This window comes from Gallinula chloropus (assembly GCF_964237585.1).
Source record: "Gallinula chloropus genome assembly, chromosome: Z".
Taxonomy (NCBI): Eukaryota; Metazoa; Chordata; class Aves; order Gruiformes; family Rallidae; genus Gallinula; species Gallinula chloropus.
In genome coordinates this window covers 63,325,867-63,352,617 of record NC_140089.1, presented here as the reverse complement: position 1 = coordinate 63,352,617, position 26,751 = coordinate 63,325,867, and the positions used below count along the sequence as shown (strand labels likewise).

Below are 26,751 nucleotides of genomic sequence, written 5' to 3'. Positions count from 1 at the left end.
ACACTCTTAATATAACTATTTTGACTATAAACTGATTCAGTACTGAAAAAGTATATACTACCACTGTGGCAAAGTGTCCTTTACTTAAAGGACTGTGGGGTTCAGATATATACTAGTTTTAACTGTTCTTATAAATAAAAGGCGCTTTTTTCTTGTAAGGTATATTATAGCACTCTCCATTTTTCTCTTTCAATTAACAAAAAACCTGATCGAATTCCACAGCTTCAAGGTACTTGGTCTTATGTATCTAAAAGTTGCTCCCTAAATGCTATGCATCTGTAAAATTCGCATAATTCACTCCCACCTGCATCCCAGTGCCCAGGACACAATGGCTAGCCATCATTTGCTATCCCTTATATATCCTTTCTGATACTGATACTAACAATCTGATTATTTCTGTTATTTCATTGTTTCAATTCTGTATAGGTATTGCTCTCAAGCCCATGAAGAACACAGAAAACACAGCTCCTGTCCAAATCCCAAAGATAAACACTATCTCCCTCCAAAAATGGCCACTGAGCAAAACAAAATACCAACTAGCCTGGCCTGCTAAGACTCCTAGTAAAAACTAACAGTGTAAAAAAGTCAGTTTCATATTTGACAAACAAAGATGCCTTTTGCTATAGTGGAGAAGAAACCCCCAGGTGTCAATCTGGCAAGAAAGTGCTATTTTAAAACTAAATCTTTTCCTGTCAAGGAATAGCAGCCACTATTTTCAGTAATAAAAAAATACCTGTATAATGTTTTGTAGAGCGGCTAGCATTTACAACAGTAATACTCCCATAATGATAGACTGAATAGCGCATTCAACATGTTTTATTGAATAAGATTAACCCAAACTTCTAAAGATTCTAAATCTGCAGGGTGTAGTGGTTTGTTTTTTTTTTTTTTTTTAAATCTCACTTTACACCCAAGAAAAGGAAATGCCAAATTGATCCACATTCTCAACTATTAATATTTGTTTCTACAGATTTGTTATTTATCCTCGTCCTGGTTTTGGTCAGGATGGAGTTAATTTCATTTGTAGCAGCGGATGGAATGCTGTGTTTGGGAGTAGTGCTGATAACACCCTGATGTTTTTAATTGCTGTCAGACAGTCAAGGACTTTCTCAGCTCTTCATGAGAAAGGAGGGACGAAGCCAGAACAGGTGACCCAACTGACCAAAGAGAGTATTCCACGCCAGTTACGTCCTGCCCAGGGTATCGGGGGCTGACGGGAGGAAGGCCTGGGGCGGCTCCGGGACGCGCGGTTCTTGGGGGACAGTCGGGTTCTGGGATGGCTCTGGGTGGCACGGCCTGAGTTGTGTGGTTTGGTGAGAAACTGCATTGGGTATCAACAGCTTCATATAGTTTTGCTCTGAAGTCCTGTTAGCATTGTTACATTGTATCTTTCTGTTATCTTAGTAAACTATCCTTATCCCAACCCACGGGCCTCTTATTTCTTGGTTTTGGGGTTATTTGCCCCTTCCTCTTCCTTTTCCTTTCCTTTACCCTCCCCCCCCTCCCCCGCCTTCCCTTTTCCCTGCTCTTTTCCTTTAAGGAGCTGGCAGCTGCGTGGATCTCGGCTCTCAGCCGGGGTGAAGCCACGACAGTCTTTTTGGCGCCCAACGTGGGGCACGAAAGGTTGGGATAACGGTAGATCTGACCCTGACCCGATTGTAATTAAGACAAAGTTGTGATAAGCACTTTGGTTTAAGCAGTCTCTGGTCACGATGCTCTGGTATTTACTGATATCGATGATCGTGGACTTGTGCCAGTACTTGTATGAGATTCTGCTGCCCTGTCCATTCTTTAGACAGGGAGGAGTTAATAATGGCAGCTGGTATCGTGGGAGTACAGAAAGAAATATCTATGCTGCCTTCTCTTCCTTTGGGCTAAATACAACAGCTCTGGTAACAGTTTTTGAAAATTTCCAATATCCCTGGGATATTCAAACTAGCATTGTGCTGTTGGTAGGTTTGGTGAACATGGTTCTGCTTTTGTTAAATATTAAGCAAAGGTTTATGAATACCACTCAAGAGTGTTCTGCGAGGCCAGATAATCACGAGTGGCAAGGTACGTGGCAGAGTATGGGCAACTACCTAGGCACTTTCTCACGTCCGATGTTTTGGAGTTTCACTCCTGAACAGTTACAGGACCCTGATAAAGTGGCTGCATATCTGAAAAGAAATTGCCGTAAGTTTCCCAGAGATGCACAGCTTACTGCACTGTGATGGGCCCTGGCCACTATTTACCAAACACTGCTTGATAGCAGGCAGCACTGTCAGAGGGAAAGGAAGGAAAACAGACCAGCAGAGACTGCAGCTACTGTAACCACTGGGACTAACACTGAGGCCCCTGTAACTTCTGTGACTAGCACTGTGGCTACTGCAACCTGCCCAACTGATGCTGCAGCTACTGCTGCCCCTACAGCAGATACTGCCGGTAAAACAAAAAATCAACCCACATCAGTGTCTGTTGCTCCCGTACGAAAGAGGAAATACACAAGGAGAGTTGTTCCTGTAGTGAAGGATGAGGATGAGGATGAAATTGAAGCGGGGTCATCTGATGAATGTCAGGATGAAGCAGGGCCATCCAAACCATCTCAGGATAAGGCAGGGCCATCTCAACCATCTCGGGATAAGGCAGGGCCATCTCAACCATCTCGGGATAAGGCAGGGCCATCTCAACCATCTCGGGATAAGGCAGGGCCATCTCAACCATCTCGGGATAAGGCAGGGCCATCTCAACCATCTCGGGATAAGGCAGGGCCATCTCAACCATCTCGGGATAAGGCAGGGCCATCTCAACCATCTCGGGATAAGGCAGGGCCATCTCAACCATCTCGGGATAAGGCAGGGCCATCTCAACCATCTCGGGATAAGGCAGGGCCATCTCAACCATCTCGGGATAAGGCAGGGCCATCTCAACCATCTCGGGATGAGGTTGTTGTCACACGATCATCCCTGTCTCTGAGTGAGCTGCCTGAGATTCGAAAAGATTTCAGCCGCCGCCCAGGTGAGCACATCATCACTTGGTTGCTCCGATGCTGGGATCACGGGGCCAGTAGTCTGGAATTAGATGGCAGGGAGGCCAAGCAGTTGGCATCCCTAGCTAGAGAAGGAGGCATTGACAGAGCAATTGGGGAAAAGCCTGAAATCTTCAGCCTCTGGAGGCGACTACTGTCAAGTGTGAGGGAGAGGTATCCCATAAAGGAATACATTACATGTCAATCACCCAAGTGTAACAACATTGAGGCAGTTATCCAGCACCTGAGAATCAGCTGTATGGGAGGTAATTTATTATGATCTGGACAACTCACAGCTTCCCTCTGATCCTGATGAGGTCTTATGCACTCCAGATATGTGGCATAAGGTTGTACGAAGTGCACCAGCAGGCCACACCAATTCATTGGCAACAATGGACTGGAATGATGCATATCCACCAACCGTATATGAGGTGTCCTGCCAACTCTGGAGATATCAGGACAATGTTTCCCTCTCTGTGATCGCAGCAGTAGAGAAACTGGTCAAACGATTTGACAAAAATGTGTCCAACTCCCAACCTGTATGGAGCAATGTTGCAGCTACTGGGAGAAAGTGTCCATCATCCCAGAAGGGAGGATACAGTAGGTACACACTGCGAGAGACGCTGTGGTTTTACCTGCGTGACCATGTTGAGGACATGATGAAGTGGGGTATGCAGCCCACCTCAGCCCTTCAAGCACGAGTAAATGAGCTGAGAGGTAAAAGAATCGCACAACTGCAATTCTGCCAGGAAGAATGTTGCACCAATAAACAGCCAACTCAGTCAGCAACAATAGAGGTGCCCTGCCTCCAGCCAGGTGGAGAAGAGGGATAACCGTGTTTATTGGACTGTGGATCCGATGGCCTGGCACGTCAGACCCACAAGAGTACAAGGCTCTGGTGGATACTGGTGCCCAGTGTACGATAATGCCATCAAATCATGTTGGGACAGAACCTGTCAGCATTTCCGGAGTGACAGGGGGATCCCAACAATTGACTGTGTTAGAGGCTGAAGTGAGCTTAACTGGGAAGGACTGGGAGAAACATCCAATTGTGACTGGCCCAGAAGCTCCGTGCATTTTAGGTATAGATTACCTCCGTAGAGGGTATTTTGAAGACCCAAAAGGGTACCGATAGGCTTTTGGAATAGCTGCTTTGGAGACAGAAGAAACTGAACAATTGCGTGCCTTGCCTGGACTCTCAGACAATCCTTCTGTTGTGGGGTTGTTGAAGGTCGAAGAACAGCAAGTGCCAATTGCTATGACAATGGTGCACAGAAGACAATACCGTACTAACCGAGATTCCCTGATCCCCATCCATAAGCTGATTCGTCAACTGGAGAGTCAAGGAGTGATCAGCCGAACCCGCTCACCCTTTAACAGTCCCATATGGCCAGTGCGGAAGTCTGATGGAGAGTGGAGGCTGACAGTAGATTATCGTGGCCTAAATGAAGTCACTCCAGGTATGAGTGCTGCTGTACCGGACATGCTGGAACTGCAGTATGAACTGGAATCAAAGGCAGCCAAGTGGTATGCCACAATTGACATTGCAAATGCTTTCTTCTCAATACCACTGGCGCCAGAGTGCAGGCCACAGTTTGCTTTCACCTGGAGGGGCATCCGATACACGTGGAATCGTCTGCCCCAGGGGTGGAAACACAGCCCCACCATCTGCCATGGACTAATTCAGACTACACTGGAAAAGGGTGAAGCCCCAGAGCACCTGCAGTATATTGATGACATCATTGTATGGGGCAATACAGCAGAGGAAGTATTTGAGAAAGGAAAAAGGGTAATTCAAATCCTTTTAGAAGCTGGTTTTGCTATAAAACAAAGTAAAGTCAAGGGACCTACGCAAGAAATCCAGTTTCTAGGAATAAAATGGCAGGATGGGCGTCGTCAGATCCCAACGAACATTATCAATAAAATAGCAGCTATGTCTCCACCAAGTAACAAAAAGGAAACACAAGCTTTCTTAGGTGTTATAGGTTTTTGGCAAATGCATGTCCCAAACTACAGTCTCATTGTGAGCCCACTTTACCACGTAACTCGGAAGAAGAATGATTTCCAATGGGGCCCTGAGCAGCAACAAGCCTTTGAGCAGATCAAACGTGAGATAGTCCATGCAGTGGCCCTTGGGCCTGTCCGGACAGGGACAGATGTTAAATGTGCTTTACACTGCAGCCAGGGAGAATGGCCCTACCTGGAGTCTCTGGCAGAAAGCACAAGGGGAGACTCGAGGTCGACCGCTGGGGTTTTGGAGTCGGGCCCACAAAGGCTCTGAGGCCAATTATACTCCAACAGAAAAGGAAATACTGGCCGCCTATGAAGGGGTTCGAGCCGCTTCAGAAGTGATTGGAACTGAAGCCCAGCTCCTCCTGGCACCCTGACTGCCGGTGCTGGGCTGGATGTTCAAAGGGAAAGTCCCTTCTACACACCATGCCACTGATGCTACGTGGAGCAAGTGGATTGCACTGATTACTCAGCGGGCTCGAATAGGAAACCCTAATCGCCCAGAAATTGTGGAACTGATCACAGACTGGCCTGAAGGCAAAGATTTTGGGATGTCACCAGAGGATGAGGAGGTAACACGGGCTGAAGAAGCCCCACCTTACAACAAACTGCCAGAGAATGAGGAGCAATATGCCCTTTTCACTGATGGCTCCTGTCGCCTCGTGGGAAAGCATCGAAGATGGAAAGCTGCTGTATGGAGTCCTACAAGACAAGTAACAGAAGCCACTGAAGGAAAAGGTGAATCAAGCCAGTTCGCTGAAGTGAAAGCCATCCAGTTAGCCCTGGACATTGCTGAGAGGAAAGTGGCCAATGCTCTACCTTTATACTGATTCATGGATGGTAGCCAATGCCCTGTGGGGTTGGTTGCAGCAGTGGAAAAGGAACAACTAGCAGCGTAGGGGCAAACCCATATGGGCTGCTGACTTATGGCAAGATATGGCTGCCCATGATATCGGGGGGCTGACAGGAGGAAGGCCGAGGGCGGCTCCGGGACGCGCGGTTCTTGGGGGACGGTCGGGTTCTGCGACTATCCTTATCCCAACCCAGGGGCCTCTTATTTCTTGGTTTTGGGGTTATTTGCCCCTTCCTTTTCCTTTTCCTTTCCCTTACCTCTTCCCCCCCGCCCCCCCCCCTTCCCTTTTCTCTGCTCTTTTCCTTTAAGGAGCAGGCAGCTGCATGGATCTCGGCTCTCAGCCGGGGTGAAACCACGACAATCCTCCTGCCTTTGACTCCTTATCTACAAAGTAAAAAAAACTTCTAACATAAAGAAGTCAGGTACCTGTGAAGTACTGAAATGGCAACAGTACATAAAAGTAAAAGCCTTGTTGACTTCTTCCTGCACCCAATTTCAAATACAGGTCTGAAAGTCATTAATAGCAGGGAGAGATTTGCTCTGGAAATTGTTCAATAGGGAATATAGTATGTGGCTGGTTAATCAGAACTATCATCTGGAACACATCTGGTAAAGCATATTTTAGATACATTTGGAGATGTTTTCATCAGTTTCCTTTTGTTCAGATGACGTGTCTTTGTTAATCTGTATTTTCTTTCATTAAGAGTGCCGTATTTATGATCTGTGTTAAAGCAGTTAAAACAAAGCATATAATTTATCTTTAATCTTTCTTAAGCAGAAGTATTTTCCATTACATTCTGCCATTGAAAGAAATTAAGTTGTTTTCAAACTAACTGCACATCACTTACAGGGTCACACAGTTGCCTTCAAGAAAAATAAAACAAAACCTGTACTCCAAGCTCAACTGCAAGATTTGGATTACTCCATGACAAAGTTCTAACTAGCTGATACCAATATGTCCTATACCTTTAATACTTAACATAGGAATGTTTTCCTCAAATTCGACAACTAAGAATTTCAAGATTCAAAGCATAATATTTTACTGTGCATTACCCTGTGGATTAGTAAAACCACAATTTTAAAAATATATAGCTTTTCTAGGCTTTGAAGTGACACTTCTGTTTGCACTGAATTCCAAGTCAGTAAAACACTGTAAGTTTTCCTTTTTCTAACTTCAAATGCAGCAAAACACACGTCTCAGTGTGAAAGTTTTTTTTAAAAGTTAAGATTTTGCAAAATTTAAAGCCTTAAAATCTAAAGCTTCATTAATATGCTGATCTACCTTTCAGCAGACACAAACAAAGGTTACCTTACTGACTCCAACTTCAGGAATCTGAAGTGTGTGTCCAACATCTTTTTCTCTGGAAAGGCAAGTTGATACACAAATTAGGACAAAGTAGAAAGATCTAATAAGTGGCTTACAGAAGGCCAATTTCCGTTGAAACTTAATACCAAGTTGCTATTCTGGGAGCTTTACAGGTTTAAAACCCAGTGTTGCAACATTCACAAAAAAGACTTGCTTCACATCCATTTCTCCATCTATAAACTATATGCAGTAGGCAATGAATATATAATGAAGCTGTACCTTTATATTTTTATAAATCAGACATTTCTATCTGAACTTTTATACTTGTACAAGGCCTGTAAATAATGGTCTGAACCCTGCATCCTTCAATGTCTTCAGTGTATCTTGGTGTAAGTCCTCAATGCTGAAGTTAACATCTTGGTAGCATTAGACATGTAATAAAACAAATGAAAGTGAAATCCATATACATTTTTTCTACTTTCATCAAAAACTGCTGTAGGAGGAAGGGATTCATGAATTAGTTTCTTATACTACAGCATAAAGAAGTAACACAGTTAGTAATGGACCTGTATGCATACTGCAAGTAGAACTGCCATCTGTTATTCTTCACACAAACACTACTGGAGAAAATCAAAACACATCTATCAGCATTAGATAAAAGCAGCTGAAAAGGGGTGAGGTTTTCAGTAAGCACGGACAAAAGCATTAATTCATCATTAAACTCATCTTCCAGAATGATCAAACCGTATTTTTGTATGGAAGAATGCGTACAGGATAGCACAAAACCTAACTTAATATTTAAAAATGATGAACCAATTCTACTGGAACTTGAACATGTGAGAAAGTCTAGTATATGCTTCCTTTGTGATCCTAAGTTTCTGAAGTATGTTGTTCCATTTCTGAAAGAGTTACATTAGAGGCCAAGAAAAAAAGTTCACAATTTCTAGAAAACAATGACTTGCAGCTGTACTGCCACTGGGACTCAGACACAAGGTCAAGTTCTCACTAACACATTTTCATAACTGCTAAGCTATGCTGCTGCATATACTGTTATCATCACATGTTATGTGACATGACTTAAATTTCTTCCTGTGAGCTAGGCTAGCTCAAGTACATCACACCTGCAGCATACTAGGAAGACAATGGTGAAAAGCAGGCACAAGCAATGCTGAGTGGCTGCCACAAGTTTCAAAGCAAGGTATAGTTTCAAACATATCTAAGAAATTCCGTTCAGTTTTACCTTCCAATTGTAGCAGGTTTCACAGCTGTGATAATATAAAGTGATCCAGTCTGCAGAACTGGTGATCTTATTACAATTACTCTGATACAAGGAGGCCAGATCTTCTCTTCATCTATAATTATATTAAAAAAATAGCGTTACTAACAATGATTTACAGTTTTACCCATGTAGTCCACACCTTTCAAACAGTCCACAAGCATTCAGGCATTATCTGGCTTAATCCTACACAGCTTTAAAAAAAACCCCAAACACACGCATAAGCACATCTGAGAGAAAACTTTGATGGGGAACTACTGCTTCAAAGATTTTCCTTCTACACACTAAAGTATTAAAAATATTTTCTTAATCCTGGCTATTTACCTGTGCACAACTGCTTAGTTACAGCAATAAGTACAAATACATTTACAGAATTTACTAGCAAGTTATAAATTTATTGACCATTAGCCATAAAAGATTAGAATACAATTTTACTTTGAGAAAAGTCAATTTAGTTTACCACCCAAAAGATCTAATGTATGTAGAACTTTAAATTTGATAATTTCTATGTCAAATGTATTTTTATTAGTTTTACTTTTATTCACATTATGGACCACTACAGGTAAGAAAAAGTCATATATGAATCTACAGATGTATATGCTTTTTTTGCCCCAGTATCTTCTAAGTAATTGTACTCTAGCTGCTGTATGAATTCTGGTTTTGGATGTACATTTGCAAAAACATTTTCCAAAGACCTCAGTTAGGAACAGTCATGGTAAGATGAGAAAACACTACCTCAAAAGGTACTAGAAGGAGAAAAACCGTCTCCAGCTTTTATTACTCCAGCATCACTGCAAAACTGATTATTAGAAAAGGAAATGTAATCTGAAAGCCTGATGGTAGCAAGCACATTTTGACTGGCATTAATCACTCAGAATGAGTAGCTGAGTACAGTAATGAAAACAGAAAAACACCCCTATTTAACTGTGAGCAGGGCACAGGCTGCAGTACAGACTTCTATAGGTTGTATTTGTTTCTGTTATTTGGAAAATTCTTTGCATATACATAGTTCCAACTGGTTGTATTAAGATCTTCATAAATTACTCTTTTTTTTGTTGTTTTTGCTAGAGACCATTCAATTCTTGGAGGAGGTCTTAAGAACCTAGGAGAACACTTTCTTTGGTACATAACAGCACATAGGCTTCCCCTCTATACCCATGTCTAACATGCTGCCACTTGAACATACACAAAATAGGATTTCAAACAGTACTGAGTACTCCATATTAATCCTGGAGAATGCTGGAGAGGGACTGTTTACAAGGGCATGTAGTGAAAAAACAAGGGGGAATGGCCTGAAATTGAAGGAGGGTAAGTTAAGTTTAGACACACAGAAGAAATTTCTCACCATGAGAGCAGTTGAGACTCATGATCAGGTTGCCCAGAGAGGTGGTGGCTGCCCCCTCTCTGGCAGTATTCAAGGCCAGGCTGGATGGGACTTTGGGCAACCTGGTCTGCTGGAGGGTGTCCCTGACTAGGGCAGCTGGGTTGGAACTAGCTGGTCTTTAGCATCCCTTCCAAGCCAAACTGTACTATTACTCTATCGTTTTCACCACAATGGATTCATCACACATTGAATTACATACGATTGTTTATGAACAGTATCAGAAATATTGAAAGAATATTAATAGAGAATTCTAGTAAAGCCTGTACTAGAATCTCTTCTTCTGTCACTATCTTAATCTTAAAAAAAAATAAAATTATTTCTACACAAGCGCAGAAAGTAATAATCCTAAACAGCTTTTAGCCAAAACATGACTACTTACTTCTGGCTACTGCCCAAGTAAAGAGAAGGAAACAAATACCAGTAAAATAGAGCACTTTTTCATCCAAAGTATCTCAAGTCACATGCTTTTTATTTTTAATTATCCAAACTGTTTTCTTGCAGTTTGTTCTTAATGGGCTTCAGGAAAAATACAGTAAATTACATAAAAGCCACAACAATTCACCTTCATCTTCTGAGTCTTCTGAATCAGCAGTTTCTTCACTTGTTACTTCATCCTCACTGCTATAGGCTTCACACTCAGAATCTGTAATTTCACCTTCTTCTGGCTCACTCTCCGTGTCTGCTGTTCTACTGTCATCTGTACACGCTGCAGGATCTGGTGTACTTTTACGTGAATATGCATTTATACTGTCTGTAGAAACTGATTCTTTGGCTGTGAAGCTGTTTCGTGGTTTTGTGTCCATTTTAGTCTTCTTCCTTACACTTGGAGACTCTTCTTCTTCATTCGAACTCACTTGCTCAGTAGTGGAAAAGCAATTCAGACTGTTAGATGACTTCTGCTCTTCTGTGTCCAGATCCTGGAGGGGAGTTATAGAATGTTACATTCTTTACAGATTGAGTTATTCTAAAAGTCTGCTATCAGCCTGTAAGTAAATTCTTCATTAGGAAGAATTATTTTTAAGCTATCAAGAAACGGTTAGATTTCCAAAGTTTAGCACATGCAGTCAACAGACCTTTTCAGCAGAAATATTTTCACATCCTATTAGACATAGAATCATAGAATGGCATGGGTTGGAAAGGACCATAAAGACCATAGAATTTCACCCCCTCCCCGCCACAGGCAGGGCCACCAATCTCCAGCCTGGATCTACACAAGGTTGCCCAGGGCTCCAGTCAACCTGGCCTTGAACACCTCCAGGGACAGGGCATCCACCATCTCTCTGGGCAGCCTGTTCCAGAACCTCACCACTCCCTCTAAAAAACTTTCCCTTAGTATCTAATCTAAGCTTTCCTTCCTTTAGTTTGAATCCATTCCCCCTTGTCCTGCCATTGTCTACCCTTTTAAAAAGTTGATTCCCCTCCTGTTTGTATGTTCCCTTCAGCTACTGGAAGGCTGCAATAAGGTCCCCCCACAGCCTTCTCTTCTCCAGGCTGAACAAGCCCAGCTCTCTCAGCCTCTCTTCGTAAGGGAGGTGCTCCAGCCCTCTAATCTTTGTGGCCCTCCTCTGAACCCTCCCCAACAGTTCCACATCTTGCTTGTATTGTGGGCTGCAGACCTGGACACAGAACTCCAGATGGGGCCTCACGAGGGCAGAGTAGAGAGGGACAATCACCTCCCTGTCCCTGCTGGCCACCCCTCTTCTGAAGGAGCCCAGGATACCATTGGCCTTGCAAGCTGCAAGAGCACACTGCTGGCTCGTGTTAAGTTTCTCATCCACCAGAATCCCCAGGTCCTTCTCAGCAGGGCTACTCTCAAGGAACTCTTCTCCCAGTCTGTATCTGTGTCTGGGATTTCTCTGGCCCAAGTGCAAGACCTTACACTTTGCAGTGTTGAACCTCATTAGGCTCCCCTGGGCCCATCTTTCCAGCCTGTCCAGATCCCTCTGGATGGCTTCCTTCCTTCTGTTGTCAACCACACCACTCAGCTTGGTGTCATCCGCAAACTTGCTGAGGGTGCACTCAATGCCATCAGCGATGTCATTGATAAGGATGTTAAAGAGCACCGGTCCCAAGACAGACCCCTGGCGGACACCACTTGTCACCGGCCTCCACCTGGACACAGACCCATTGACCACCACCCTTTGGCTATGGTCTGTTAACCAGTTTCTTATCCACTGGATGGTCCACCCATCAAATCCACATCTCTCCAATTTAGAGATAAGGATGTGGTGGGGCACTGTGTCAGAGGCCTTGCACAAGTCCAGGTAGATGACATCGGTCGCCTTCCCTTTATCTACTGATGTTGTCACTCCATCATAGAAGGTCACCAGATTGGTGAGGCACAACCTTCCCTTGAAGCCGTGCTGGCTGTCCCGGATCATGTGCTCATCCCTCACGTGCTTCAACATGTCATGCAGGAGGATCTGTTCCATGATCTTCCCAGGCACAGAGGTGAGATTCAGCAGCCTGTAATTCCCTGTCTCTTCCTTGCTCGCTTTCTTATAAATGGGAGTGACGGGACCTTTTTTCCAGTCCCCAGGGACCTCGCCCAACAGCCAGGACTTCTCAAATATGATGGAGAGCAGCTCAACAACCACATCAGCAGCTCCTTCTTGACAATGGGGTGCATGTCATCTGGCCCCACAGACTTGTAGACATTGAGTCTCATGAGGCGGTCTGAGACCATCTTCTATTTAGGAAAGTGTGACTGCACTCTTCTTCTAAATTTCACTTTCTCCATCCTCTTTTCTCACACAAAACTTAAGATGCTTGTTCTCAACCTTCAAACTTGTACAACAGCATCCTCAATGTTTTCCAGTTTTGCTTTTATGGCACTTAATTCTGCCCCTCTTTACTGAATTCTTGCAACTTGTTTAAAAATTCTTTAATTTATCTTCGTCATATCTTCCTCCTGTTTTTATCTTCTCATTTTTTTCCACAATGGTCCAAGAGTATCTGGAATGCCCACCCATGCTTTCCTAATGACCTGCTCACTCTTCCTCCTTTCAAAATTTAACAAAGCCTTTCATCAAGATACTGTAGAGAACTTAAGTTTAATTTATGCCATATGGAACAGTTCTATAGAGAATTTATTTTCTACTGTAATAAAAATTTCTTCACTAAATACAGGACAGATTAGAACACTGCAGCATCTTCCATTACCATCTTATTTCATCAGCAGGAAAAAAATCCATCATTTTAAAAACTAAAGTTTCAGAACAGTTTTTCCAGAGTACCTTGAATATGTAATTCTCAATCTAGTAGCCCTGATGACCAGCTTTAAAATAAAATTTAAAAAAAAAAACACTGAAAAGAAACAAAATCTAAAACTTTAAGAGTAATTTTTTAAATATCAGATTATGAATTATTTGCCACCTTGGATTCACTATTATACCAAATATTGCAACACAGCAGTTAAAATTAAAAAATATACCTGACTTTTTTCAGTAAGTGTTCATATAGAGCATTTTACATTTCAAGATGCATCAATTAATGTGACTATCAGTATCATGGAAATTACAGTACTTTTGGGAACTGTAAAAGCTCACCAGTAGCACAGTTCTAAGATAAACAAGGACTCCTCTCAGCCCAGCAGTCAAGCTGTTAAAAAGGACTTTACCGCATACTTTTAAAACACTTTCAGTAAGACAGCATCTTATCAGGTATAATCAGCAAGTTCTAAGAGACCTTAACTAAAGTTTGTTCAGGGTTTCTCTAATGCATCACCCCTCCTACCTGAATCTTCTATGTATAGGAACTAGGAAGAAACAGGATCACAAGGTCACTGTCTGATGAGGTTTATTTTAAGTAAGAGACAGCAATCCAGTCAAATTAAGACTACACAGTTCATTACATATCAGACACATTAATTCCATTAGAAATCTCTTTGTCAAATGTGATTATTGCTTTTAAGAATGGTCTTTTCCACTGTGTTTGTTTGTCTATGTATGTTTGGCATGGGTATAAGATTGATACCCAACATATCAAGGTGCTCTGCAATCCTAAATGTATTTCTTCCTGTAATACTGTGTGTTACCAAAGTTTTACTAATCTAATCTGAAAACAGAGAAGCTAAGTAGTCTGCTCAAATCACAATTGAGATGAAGCATTAGACAACTGTGATGCACTGATGCTCAGGTGTAATGCTCCAAACACTCGGCTCCTTCTCCACAGTGAATCCAGTGATACTTGCTTTCAATATCACTTCAGATCTTTTAGATTAGAGAATAAAAAGGTGCTCTTTCAAAGCTTAGTTACTGAAGAGTAGACTCTCTGTTCTGGATTGAAAGCAGGAATTTTAAAACCCACTTTTATAGTCAGACCAAGGATTCTGTACATACTTTCTGGTAATCTGTCCATTAACCCTGTTCTTAGCATTTTCTGTATTTGAGGGCAAATAAACTAAATCATTCTTAAAGTACCAGTAGGAATGCAATCTTAGCATTTAGAAATCCTTGTACAAAATTGAGGATTTTAAAATTGCATTCCTAAGTAATATGTAGTTGGAATCCATGATTTCATAGATTTTTATTAAATGCACATCTTGACAATGACTAAAGAATACATTCATCATCCCTGAGCTGCTGAATGTATTCTTAAAGCATCTGAGGGGTGTCTTACTTATGCTGAAGAAATACTTTCCCATTATACATGAGTACTAATACTAACACAAAACAAATGTGGCATATGTGGAAGTGTAACTATGCAAACAGTATGTAATACCTTGCCCCCCCTTAAAGTAGAATTTAGTACAAATAGTATGTCAGAGTTAGTTAATTATTATTATGAAGGAACAGGATTAATGATATGGTATTTACAGCTATGTAGTCACAGGTGTTTTTAAACAATAACTTCTGATCATATTAAACTGCCTCAGTGTCACGTGTATAGCTCTTTCCATGGAGAAGTTAGTCCTCAGCCAAGTTAATTAGTAGATTGTTATAAATGAATGACTGACCAGGGTAAGCGCACAAATATAATAGAAATGATTGAGTAAAGCCTTTCAGATTAAGAGAAGAATAAGGTATTTTATGGTTAACTAGAGTTCTATGTTAAACATTTAAATTCTGAGACCTTGGGAGAGACAAATTGGAAACAGTGACCTCTGAGGCAGATCAGCAGAATCTAAGACCAAAGCAGAACCGAGACTGAGTAATCACCAATACCCAAAGTAAAGACGACAAAGGCAAATTATGGACTTTCAGCCAACCAAAACAGGGGACTTTGTCTATTATATAATTGTATTAAAAGAGTATACAAGATCATAGGCATAACATTCAGGTTGCCACTCAACGAGATGATGGCCCAAGTCTAAGTTGTTAATAAAAGCAAGCCTAGAGTAACCCAAACCTAGTGAAATCCTTTAACACCTCCATACAGCCACTGCTTAAAAACCAGGAACCAGTACACCGAATATTCACTAAATATAATTCATAATGATCTAACAAATACTAGAATGCAATTCATTTCTCAGTGGCAGGATATATAACTCTTCATCCCAAGCTCATGATACCATACACGAAATATGCAATTATAACCATGCTTGTTATACCGTGATACTAGGTACACATTCATTTGCATGTTGTTTTGCCTAATATACCCAAATAGCCAGTACACCTACCTACCCCATGTGTTGGATATGGATTGTCTTTATATGATTCAGCTTTGAAAAACTTTGTTATCTACTGGGTCTTGCCACATGATCTCTTGCTTTTCTCTCACTAAGCATGAGTAAAGTTGAGAAGTGAGATTAATCTGATCCATAATAAACTGTCATAACTAAAGGGTTGAGTTGGTTCACAATCCTGCATCTGACAAAGAAAGGTGAAATCGGGATATTTATGTATGTCATGAGGAGTGATCTTTTAAAAGCTACCAATGTTCATATGACTGGAATTGATGGTTTTGATTTAGAAAAAATAACCCACTCATTACAACAACTTTCTGAAGTGTGGATTGGTCTATTTACAGTATATACATGAATTATCATAGTAACTGAACTGCTTCTAATGAAAATTCAAAATATTTTAAGGATTTAACTATACTTTTTGCTTTACTGTAACAGGGCATAATACTCTTTCAAAACTCCATTTTTCTGTATTATGTCTGATGTATTGCATATTCATGTAATTGTTCAGCATGTGTATAAATCGTAACGTGAAACTTGTGAGCATTATCAGCTTATGTCTAAAACCGCACTGTTTAAACTGCATTGTTTACTAAATTACTAATTTTTGCAAAATAAATAGGTAAAAATGTAACTGTCTGGAAAGGACTAATCTGTTTCTTCTTAGTTTGCTACAAGTTCAGTAGGTGACTTACTGGAATATGGGTACTCAATGCCCTCATCTAATGCGGTGAACACTAGATCTTTAGCATTTACTCTGTAATTTTGATTTTTTGTTTGTTTAGTGAAATACTGAATTTAAAATATCTCTAATTCAGATGACTAAGCTTTCCCTTTCTAGCATCTTCCACTCTACACAATACTCAGATTTTTCAATGCAAAAAAATCTAATTAAAAGCATAAAAAGAGGCCATTTTATACATGGGTGCACAAGTCAGAGATATAGGAAATTTACAATTGCCTTACCTACAGGACACAGATTGTTTAGTCAGGACACCCTATGTTAATACAGAGATCCTAAATGCCTCTCTTCCCGAACATTCTTGAATGCCATCAAAGTTTTCTTCAGACATTTTACTTATGCGGTGTTTCAAACTTATTTCAAAGTTACTTTGTAGATGAATTGATTTTGATCAAATAGGTTAAAAAAAAAATCTTAATTCCTTTAGGAAAATAGGTATCCAAACAAACTACTAGATACTATTTTTCCTTTAATAAAAATATCAAGGTTAAACATCCACAGACTAATGTGTTTGGTCTCAACTCTACCTTCACCAGAAGCTGCCAATCCAAAAGAAGAAATCTTCAGATTAGCCATGGTTTCTGTCAATTGACGTACCTAAAGATGGGATGAATATCAGCAAAAAGTAAACTACATGTGGTTAAAAAAAAACACCGTGGCAAGAGTTCTATGGGAAATACTACTACAAAAGCCTTGTCTGTTGAACAGAAGTAGCTAGGATGTGTCTACTGTGCAAAAGAACATGGCAGAAGTTAATTTTGAGCACCACATTTAAAAAAGTTATTAGTCAGTAGTTTAAGAATAAACTGTGAAAATAATGTATGGGGAAAGAAACCATGTTAGACCCTGCATCTAAACTTATTAGGTATTTCTGACAGCCCCAATCCAGCAAGCAGATCTACATGATCAGTACTGCTGCACAGTCTACTCTCCAAGCACTAGATCTAGATATTTTGCCAGGGATCACATTATCAATGATGCCAATTTATGCTTTCATTGAGGGTTTTTTACCTTTAAACTTTTCGAAAATTGCTTATTTAAAGATTTTTTCTTGTACAAGAGATAACTTAGGTATTTCTCACCCCACTTTTTTTTCCCAGAACTACAAAAAGATACCACAACTAAACTATATGCCTGGAAGTTCAAAAATATTCTACCTGTGCTCTTTACATGAGCTGCTGAGAAGTTATCTAGTACTTCATCCTGCAAAATAAAATTCCTGATTGTCTATTAAAAGCAAGCATGTAGGCAGCATGCTTAGTTTCACAAGTCAAGAGAAAACTTATTTGTAATATAGAAGTTTGGTGACTGAGAAGAATGTCTTTAAAAGGATGTTCTTGTGTCATTCAGAAACATTCCTCAGGAGATACTAAGTATGTGAGTTTCCATCCACTGTTGTTTCTCATTTTGAAGTAGATTCATTTTGGCAGACACTCACTAGTATTGTCTTGTTTGGTAGTTCAGCTTGTTAAATACAATACCATTTTAATAGATTAATTTTATTCTTTAGATTCTTGGACTGACATTATTTTTTGAAGGATGCTGCAAAATTTATGAAGAATATGCCCACTGCTTCTGTAGTATTAAACAAGCCAACTTACTACTTATAAATAGATACTATATGCAAGATAGATGAGCATGTCAAATTCTTCATAACGGCTACAAACTAAACCAGAACTAAAAAACCCTCCTGTGACCAGAAATGCAAAGTTAACAGATGGGCCTAGTTATGATTTTTTTTTAATTTAAGAAAAAAAAAAAAATCCACCAAAGACAAACTTTGGTATGCACAAAGTAAAAAAAAAAGTCACACATTTTTTTGTAAAACCATTTTATAGCTACCAGTGCCATCTATGTAGAAAGATCTGCTGTGATAATCTACATATGCAGCTGACAAGTAATACCAAATACGAATACTTGTTAAATTTAATCCTTTAATTAAAAAACAGAGAAAACAAGTTTAACAAGTGTTTTGTGTACCTGAGGTTCTATTCTCCTACTTCACATGCATATTCTTATAAACCACCTCATTTGCATGCAGGAATAATAACATTCAGAGGTTGTATGACACATTCCCAGAATTAGACCCTGGTGTTGCTTTACTTTTTACTAGTGGTCTGAAGAACAGGCAATAAACCAAACCATACTGTCTGTAGTTAAAGAAAATTGAGTGAAACCTACTTTGGCTGAGGAATTTCCTAGAACTTGGAGACAGTTTTTCAAGATAGCAGAACTTTAATAATGAATTGGGCAAAACGATAAAGTATTAATCAACAAAATAACTGTTGCAAGTTTAATCATTTAATCAGTATTCAGGGATAGATTTTATTTTAACTTTGTAATTTTTTTGTCAAGAGCAGTAGAAGGAATGATGGAAGACGGAGAAGTGCATCTAATTCCACAGGAAAGCACTTCAACAGACAACACTTCAACTACAAAGTCCTACTTTAAACCAGACATTTTTGGTTTTGCTTTAGGATTTAAGTAGCACAATAGATTGCAATACATGATCAAACTGGACAACAGGTATTGCCAAGAAATACCGGGCATCTATGAACTGTGTTATGTAGCTTATAATTTTTTTTCCAATTTTATAACAGAAATACATACATTCTGTTCTAAAAAAATCTTAGTCTTCTATTCTAATGTAAATTTTTTTAAACTAATGAACAAATTTCTTATGTTACTAAGAATGACACAATAAGAATAAAGTATTTTAACTCAGCTGTGTAAGATATGACAGTAAGGTACTGTGCTTTTTCTAAACCTAACAGTGCATTTACATAGAAATGCACTGACAAAGAGGTATTCTTTTCTTTCCAAGTTTTAAGTGGAGAATAATTGTTTCAAATTTCACTTAGTATCCTCCCTCTCTTGTTTTTATAAAATAGAATGGGCCTTCATTCTTCCTATGATACCATGCAAAGATATTTGCACTACAAAAACCTATTTTAAATGCTTTTCCTGTTGGCCACACAAATTAATTCACAAACATATAACAAGTGGATGTTTACCTCCTACCTTGTGACTGTGTAAGCTTCATACTAAGGATTTCTTAACAAGATCATCTATACAGAAATATTTTATCAATATAAGCTAAAGACAAGTAGCTATTTGTAGTATAAATCAGAAGGCACAAGCAGACTGTGTTGAGATGCCAAGTAGTAGTCAAAATTGATAGGTTTCATCTATATAGGTCCAGAACTTTTATAAATTCACTTATTAATTCAGGTCACTATGTAACAATTGATCCCAGGAATAATTTACTAATTACTAACTGCACTATACGATAAAGGCTCATCCCTGCTAGCTTTCCATGATGCTTTCCTGACATGTGATGAACAGAGTTCTGCATTTATAATACCTCCTGGGTGGCAGACCGCTAAGTTCAGCAGTAGCACACATCATGCCCAGAACTTGGATGCTGGCAGGACTTCTTACTTCAACTGCATTAGCTCCCCTCTCAAATATAAAGGATTGCTATACTTAGGTGTTGCCTAATATCCACTTCAAACTTTCGAAATGGAGTGATTCATTTGAAGTTCTCAGAGTAGAAGTTACCATATTAGCCAGAATCCACTTATAAAATCTGTAAACAACTAACGACCACTATCCATTTAACATACTGGTTCTTAACATAAGCAGTTTCCATTTAAAAATGGAAATATATCACCTCATAGTGATATACTGTACTGATGCTTCAAAACTATTATGTAAAAGCACCTGTACACTAACATAATTATTTCAGATTTCAACCAATTAGCTTGACTGAGGCCTACATAACTAAATTATGAAACATTTAAAACAATAGTTTTAAAAAACGTGAACTAAGGAGCACTGCAACAAAAAAAAAATCAGTATGTTAATTTAAATATTAAGTAATAAATTTCCAGAACAAGACTATATAAAATTGATTCAACATCAATAGCAGTGTTCACTAAATAAATGCTTCTTGAGGTTTAATAGCTGTGTTACAATACACCAGAAGTTTTAATTTTTTCCTGAGGCAGTCACTAGGTACTGTATAGTATGCTTTCTTAGCAATTAGAAAAACTACAGAAAGGAAGCTATGTTTTTTTATAACTTAAAAGTTAATTTCAGTGGGCATTTAAGACATTGAGCTTATCCACACACTACAGATGACAAAAATGTATGGAGCATATAAAAATACCAATAGGAGAGCATAACAAGCAAAGAATTAACATGTCTGTGAAATTCTATCAATCCAAAATGATGGCAGAGATACAGTAAAATGTCAAGAGAAAGAGGACTGGAATAGTCACAGAGAAGGGGCATGTGTGTGAGTGCATTTTCAATACTTTCAGTCATTTTTTCATTACATAAATGTAAAAAATAAAAAACCACCCAGAACAGTGAACAAAAAACCCAACCAAAAGGAAAAAAACCCCAAACCAACCCAGAAGCTGAAACAAAAAACACCACCAAGCCAAAACCCTGAAACCAAGAAATGGAGATAACACCGAATTTCTGACATAAATCCAGTCCACACAGTAACCTGAATTCATTCTCATGTGCTTGCTAACCAGACAGCATCAATGACTCAATTTTGTGAATCTATAGTTACATTCTAATAAAACAACATTGAAGAAGCAAGGGAATACAGGATTAAAGTTTTGTCCTTAATCACTCACTGGGAAACTATTTGCACACAAACTACAGGTCAAACTGTTGTATAGAAAATGTTTGAATTATTCAGAAAATAAGCATATTACCTCTACATAAAACCAAACCCAACCCATAAATTGTATCATAACCCACCCTGCCCCAGGTTTTGACCTGTCAGTTCTAAAGTTACCTTGTACTCATTTGCAGCAATCCGCTCTGGTTCTTTTCTCTTCTTTTTCCCCTTTTTATCCTTGGTGTGCTGAATACTAGAGGTCTGGTAAGACTGCAGATCCACTCGTGAATGAAACTGGTATCGGCCACTTTCCACATCACAGTAGTAATAAATTCCTGTTGCTGGATCATAATACAGTTGATTTTCCTTTTTGAGACATAAAGAACAACCTTATCATTAGGTCAATATATACATTGTTCAAAGAAACATCCAGTTAATCAAGAACCACATACTAAATTTTAAAAAAAAAATACTAAGGAATTGTGGTGGCTTGACCCCAGCTAGTTAACAGGTACCCACTGAGCCACTCTCAATCCCTCTCTTCAACAGGACTGGAGAGGAAAGTGAGACTGAAAGCTATGGGAGATTGCTACCATGGGCAAAACAGATTTGACTTGGTGAAAATAAATTTAACGCAGTGCCCATTAAGAGTCCTGGATGATGATAAACAAAGACAAAACACCTGTCCCTGCCTCTTTTTCTGCCTCAAGCTCTACTTCACTTCTCATTCCTTCCCGTCCACCTCTCTTCCCCCTGCTCAAGTAGCACAAGGAGACAAGGAGTGAGGGGCTGCAGTCAGTTCATAACAGCTTCTCTCTGCTGCTCCTGTCTCCTTACACTTGTTCCTTGCCCAGCATGAGTTCTTCCCATGGGCTGCAGTCCCTCAAACATGGGTCCTCCATAGGCCACAGCTTTGGCAGGAGGAACCTGCTCCTGCATAGGCTCTCCATGGACCAAAGTCCCTCAAGGTGCTGCTCTGCGTGGACTACACTGTCAGTATCTGGCCAAAACGGTCCTCTTCCATGGACTACAGAGAACCTCCTGTTTGGAGAACTTCCTCCCGCTCCTTCTTCTTTGATGCTGGTGTTAGCAGGGTTGTTTCTCACACACCCCACACCCTCAGCTTACCCTGTCCCTCTGCCATATATGCACTCCACTGTGCAGCATTTTGCTCTTTTCTAAATGTCCTTTCACAGAGGAACCATCTGCTTCTGAGGGGCTCAGCTGTGTCTTGCACTGGAACCAGTCATGTCCAGGCAGCTCCTGACCCCTTCTCAGAGTCCCTGGCCCCTCTACCAAAACATTGCCAGTAATCCTAGTATTTTTTATGTAAGCCACCACCCTATATGTAGACATACCACATGGGACAAAAAGAAAACCTCCTGAAAAGTTCTCTGATGAAAAATGTAGAGCAGAGATTTTAAGAAATCGAAAAGCCATGTAATGCAGTGAATCAAAATGTCATAATAGTTAAAGTATTTTTCCCATAACTTCAAACTAGTTGGTAAGCATACTCAAATAAAAGTATTTTGTATATTTTCTCAACATGCTTTTTTCACTGTGGAGAAGCCACTGTCTTAGTCCAGCAGTCTGTCTTTTTCTAAAGAAGTAATCTTTTAGGTTAAATTTTTAATTTTTTAAATTAAAAAAAAAATGAAAAATTTGATTTATAGTTACAGAGAAGCTTTATAGCATAAAATTTCTACAATGATAAGCATGTTAAAGTAGGAGACACAGAAAAGAACTAATTAAAATCTAAATTTATATCTCAGCCTGCTATCTTTGACTGAAATAATTCAACAACTAATTAACAAGCTACCATCACTATTCTTCTTCAGTAACACATTTTTCAAGTCATAATGTCAGCTTGGGTCTTAGCTCTTTGTTCACAGCGACTTTTATCATGAGACTATGTAATAGAAAAAAATGACAATCATGCCAAGTAATCCTTACCGAATTATAGTAGAAACCAGTACTATGGTCATAATACAATCCTGTATTTTCATCATAAATGAATCCTGTTTGTGACACAGCAGCTTCTGCAGCAGCTCTTAAACTTTCTGCCAAAGAGCCCTCAGGTATTGAAGTATCTTCTTCCTGATACCAGAAAGCATGAAATTAAGTGACTTTCTAAAAAGAATCCCCTTGGTTCTTCAGCATTTTACAATGCCCTGTTTCAAATAAAATAACTTAGTACTCTGCGGACTTGGGACAGATTCAAGGACTGTTAACCAAGAAAGCAAAAAAAATCTAGCTGAGGTTTACTGATAAAATTACTACTGAGAGGGACTGAGACTGCATCCTGCACCTTTCGTTTTCTACAACTTCTGTTCAAAATCGGCTTACATCAAAAATATACACAGTGAATTTCTGTCAGTATACTCCTGCAATAGATTTCTGCTCTGTTCCATTTCAGTTGCTAGATAAGGCAAAAAATCAGTTAAGTGAATGAAATGAAGTGAGTTATCTAATCTAAAAGGCTGGATATCAGGGGAAAAAAAGCCCAACACAACAAAATAAATAAATCCCCACAAACAGCTTTCTTCTCCATGTATGTTGCCTCCTTTTATCAATGGAAGAAATAAAAGGTATTCTTTAGGACAGTCAGCATATAGAACATACTCTGCTGAAAAAATGTCACGCTTCTAGGCTATGTAGGACTTAGGTTTTAAAATGTGACTTTTTTTATTTTAAAACAAATCTAACAATGTGTTACACTTAGAGCATACTACAAAAAGAACTAGTTTCAAAGCACAAAGATGTTTGTCTGCTATCATTAGGCCCACACCATTACCAAAAAAATAATTTCGTACAATAGCATCAAGACCAAAACAACATCTCTTAAATTAAAATTAATAGAGTGTTGATATGAACATTGATAAAACCCCAAACAGTGCTATTACCTGTGAATTCTGGATGAAATTTCCTTCTTCTCCACCATCAGCAACTTCAGTCCTATCCATTCTAGCACCTGTCTGTGATTCCTCTGTGGAATTATGCTCAGTGCCTTCAGTCCCATGATTGTGCTGCACTGGCAGTTCAGATGCACTATCTTGGGCATCAGCATGATTGTAATAATTTTCATAGTAGTAATAATCTGCAGGGGGGCAAAAAAAAAAAGCTGAAGTTGTATAAATTAGCAAAGCAATATTTTATACAATGCCATTTCAGGATCCTAGTGAAAATTCATGCTTAAGTAGTCTCATGAAAATCAAGTATTAGGCAGTGCCTCAGCTTTTAACTTATTCTACTCTTCCTGAACAACAGACATCTGGTTTTAACCTACTTTAAAAACTGATACAACGTGTATGACACACATCTGTGTGAAATTACTATGAACCAATTACCATGGCTACAATCCATTCTACATTTTACCCTGTTCTACAAGGAATGAATTGAATGAACAGGAAATAGTCCCAACTACAAAGTTAGGTTACCGAATTTCACACAGCTAAGGATGCTCACACAAAATGTATACTACATTGTTAAAAAAATCAAAATAAGGAACTGTTCTAGATCCTGCTTAAGCAAGCACCACTCTTTCTACCTGCTTGTGACCACGCCGCATAATCCTCTGTCTGTACTTCTACACTAGACTTATGTCTCTCCTTCTTATTATGGATTTCCTTAGTAAGCTCTTCAACCTGAAAGAAAAACACCACATTAGGGAATACAACGCTGCATTTTAGGCGCCTACATCAAAAAAGAACATCAGCCTATTTTATATTCTATACTTCAAACAAAACATAACTGTATTATCGCTATTTCAATTGATCTTTGTTTTGCAGAACAAAATTTTCTACTTGAACAACTGGCAGAAACAGTGTTTAAGCTCACAAAAGGTGCAATAAGGCATATGCTGGGAAGGAAGAAAAAAAACATAAAATGCCTTTAATTTTACAAAGTTTGCTCTTAAGATGCCCATCCTGATAAGCTGAATTTCATGCAATAACTGCTATTCCACGGCAAGAACCGTGTCAATTTACCAAGCTTCCCCATACTGCCATAAACACCTGCGGGACTGTTCTTCCAGTCTTCCTTCACCACACCTTGTTTATTAAGCTTCTCCCCTCCTGACTGCAAAACAACTCTCTGGTTAGAACGACGCTACCGGTGTCCCCATCCCCGCAGCCCGCCGGGCCAAACTCGGCACGGCCAAAGCGAGTCAGCAGCTCCCGCCCTTCCTCCGGTGGCTCAGGTCTCGCAGCCCGGGACAGAGCCTTGGGAGAGCCTTGAGGGCGCCGGGAGGCACGGCACCCGCCTGCCCCTGAGCTCAGCCCGCGCGGAGCTGGCACGCCAGCCAGCGGCGGGGGGCGCGCAGGTGGTAGGGGTAGGGCCGGGTGCCGCCCTGCCCGGAGGGGAAGCGGGCGTGGGGCGAGCCGGTTCCCGGGGCGAGGGCCTACCTGTCTCCTCAGCGCCTCGCTGTCCTCCCGCGCCTCGCGGTAAAGGCGCTCGGTGCGGCGCAGCCGGCGCTTCGCCCGCTCCAGCTGCCCGCGGCAGGCGCCCAGGTCCGCCTCCAACTCCGCCACTCGCTCCCGCAGAGCCCGCTGCTCGCCGCGAGGCGGGGAAGCCATGCCCGCCCGCTCCTCAGCGCCCGCCCGCCGGCCGCCACCCGGCGCCTGGGACAAAGCGGCGGCCGCGGCCTCGCCCGCCGGCCCCGGCCATGGCGCCCGGCCAAGCACGAGGGCAGCAACGGCAGGGTCGCGCGCCCGTCCCGCGCGCGAGCGAGCGAGCGAGCTTCCCCAGCGGCGCTGAGGCAGGAAAAGTTTCCCCTCCCCGCGCAAGGACCGGCCCGTAGGGCGGGAACGCAGCGCAACCCGGAAGACAGCGCTGAAGCCGGAAGTTGTATGCGAAGATGTGCGCATGCGTCTGGCGCCAGTTTGTGGTTGCCAGGCAACGCGCTGGAGCGGGCGGGGCCCGGGTCCGATAAGCCTGGTTAAACCCCGCTGTGGGCGCGAAACTTTGGGGGGTGATTTGTAGAGAGTCAGTGTTGGAGGGAAGCTGAGGGAGGACCGGAAGCTCCGAAAGAGAACCTGGGTGTTGAGTGTGGGGCCTGCGCGGGGTGGTGGGTGAGGCCGGAAGCGCTTGAAGTCTCTTAGTGGCCTGAAGGCCGTTAGTGGCCTCATCGGGCACCAGGATTTGGGCGCGCTAGGGAGCTTGTGGTGTGTTGGTGTACTCCAGGGTGTATGTAGTCTGTAACATGTGGTAGAGGGAAAGGTAGTTCCAGGGTGTACTCTACAAGAGTGCAGCATGGTTTGGCTTTTTTGTTGGTTTGTTTTTCTTGAGATGTCTAAATCTCTGTTGTGTCAAACTGTTTCATATCTGTACTAGAGGTTGTGGTGTCTGGAGGGTATTGCAGTTGTCGCTGTCTGAGAGGAATTCAAGGCTACTGTGTTAAATCTGTGCTGAGTGTTGTAGTCCTGCATAGGTGTCTATTGCTGGGTTTTCTGGAGGCAGCTGCAGAGGGTTCTTGGGTTTTCCCCCATAGCCTCATTTCAGTATTGTAATTTTAAAACCTTCACTACATAGTTTTATGTTTCTTAAACGTGCTTTCTCTCTGAATACAATGCTGATTGTTTGTTAATAAACTGTGTTTTGTCACTTTTGCACATTGCTCCAGAAACAAGAAGTACATCATGGTAGGTCATAGCCTAATAGTTCTTAGACCTGACAATAGTGAGTGTATTGCATACATGGATATCTATTCCTGCTAGCAGGTATGTCCCGAATAATCTACCACTTTTAGTGGAAGTGTTCACCTTTAGAGGAAGTGAAGAAATGTATCTATTTCATATTTTCATATATATCTCATTTAACTTTTGGCTGTGTTTGCCTTTCTGTGACTGCTGGTTCTTGCTATGCTGATAGATTCTCCAAATGAATGAGAGCTTTAAAGTTTGCAGCATGT

General features: G+C 40.7%; 1 protein-coding gene across 1 annotated transcript in view; it reads right to left on the bottom strand.

Annotated features, from left to right (window-relative positions):
• The window catches only part of AGGF1 (angiogenic factor with G-patch and FHA domains 1), a gene marked incomplete at its 5' end in the record, with an annotated part of 30,648 nt that extends 5,231 nt beyond the window's left edge, over nucleotides 1-25,417 (bottom strand). The window contains 8 exons of the mRNA XM_084278070.1: nucleotides 7,180-7,231; nucleotides 8,417-8,528; nucleotides 10,399-10,753; nucleotides 21,021-21,209; nucleotides 22,797-22,940; nucleotides 23,747-23,940; nucleotides 24,391-24,487; nucleotides 25,247-25,417. Coding sequence (XP_084134196.1) covers nucleotides 7,180-7,231; nucleotides 8,417-8,528; nucleotides 10,399-10,753; nucleotides 21,021-21,209; nucleotides 22,797-22,940; nucleotides 23,747-23,940; nucleotides 24,391-24,487; nucleotides 25,247-25,417 — 1,314 coding nt within the window. The remainder of the gene's footprint in view (nucleotides 1-7,179; nucleotides 7,232-8,416; nucleotides 8,529-10,398; nucleotides 10,754-21,020; nucleotides 21,210-22,796; nucleotides 22,941-23,746; nucleotides 23,941-24,390; nucleotides 24,488-25,246) is intronic.
• Nucleotides 25,418-26,751: the final 1,334 nt, after the last annotated feature.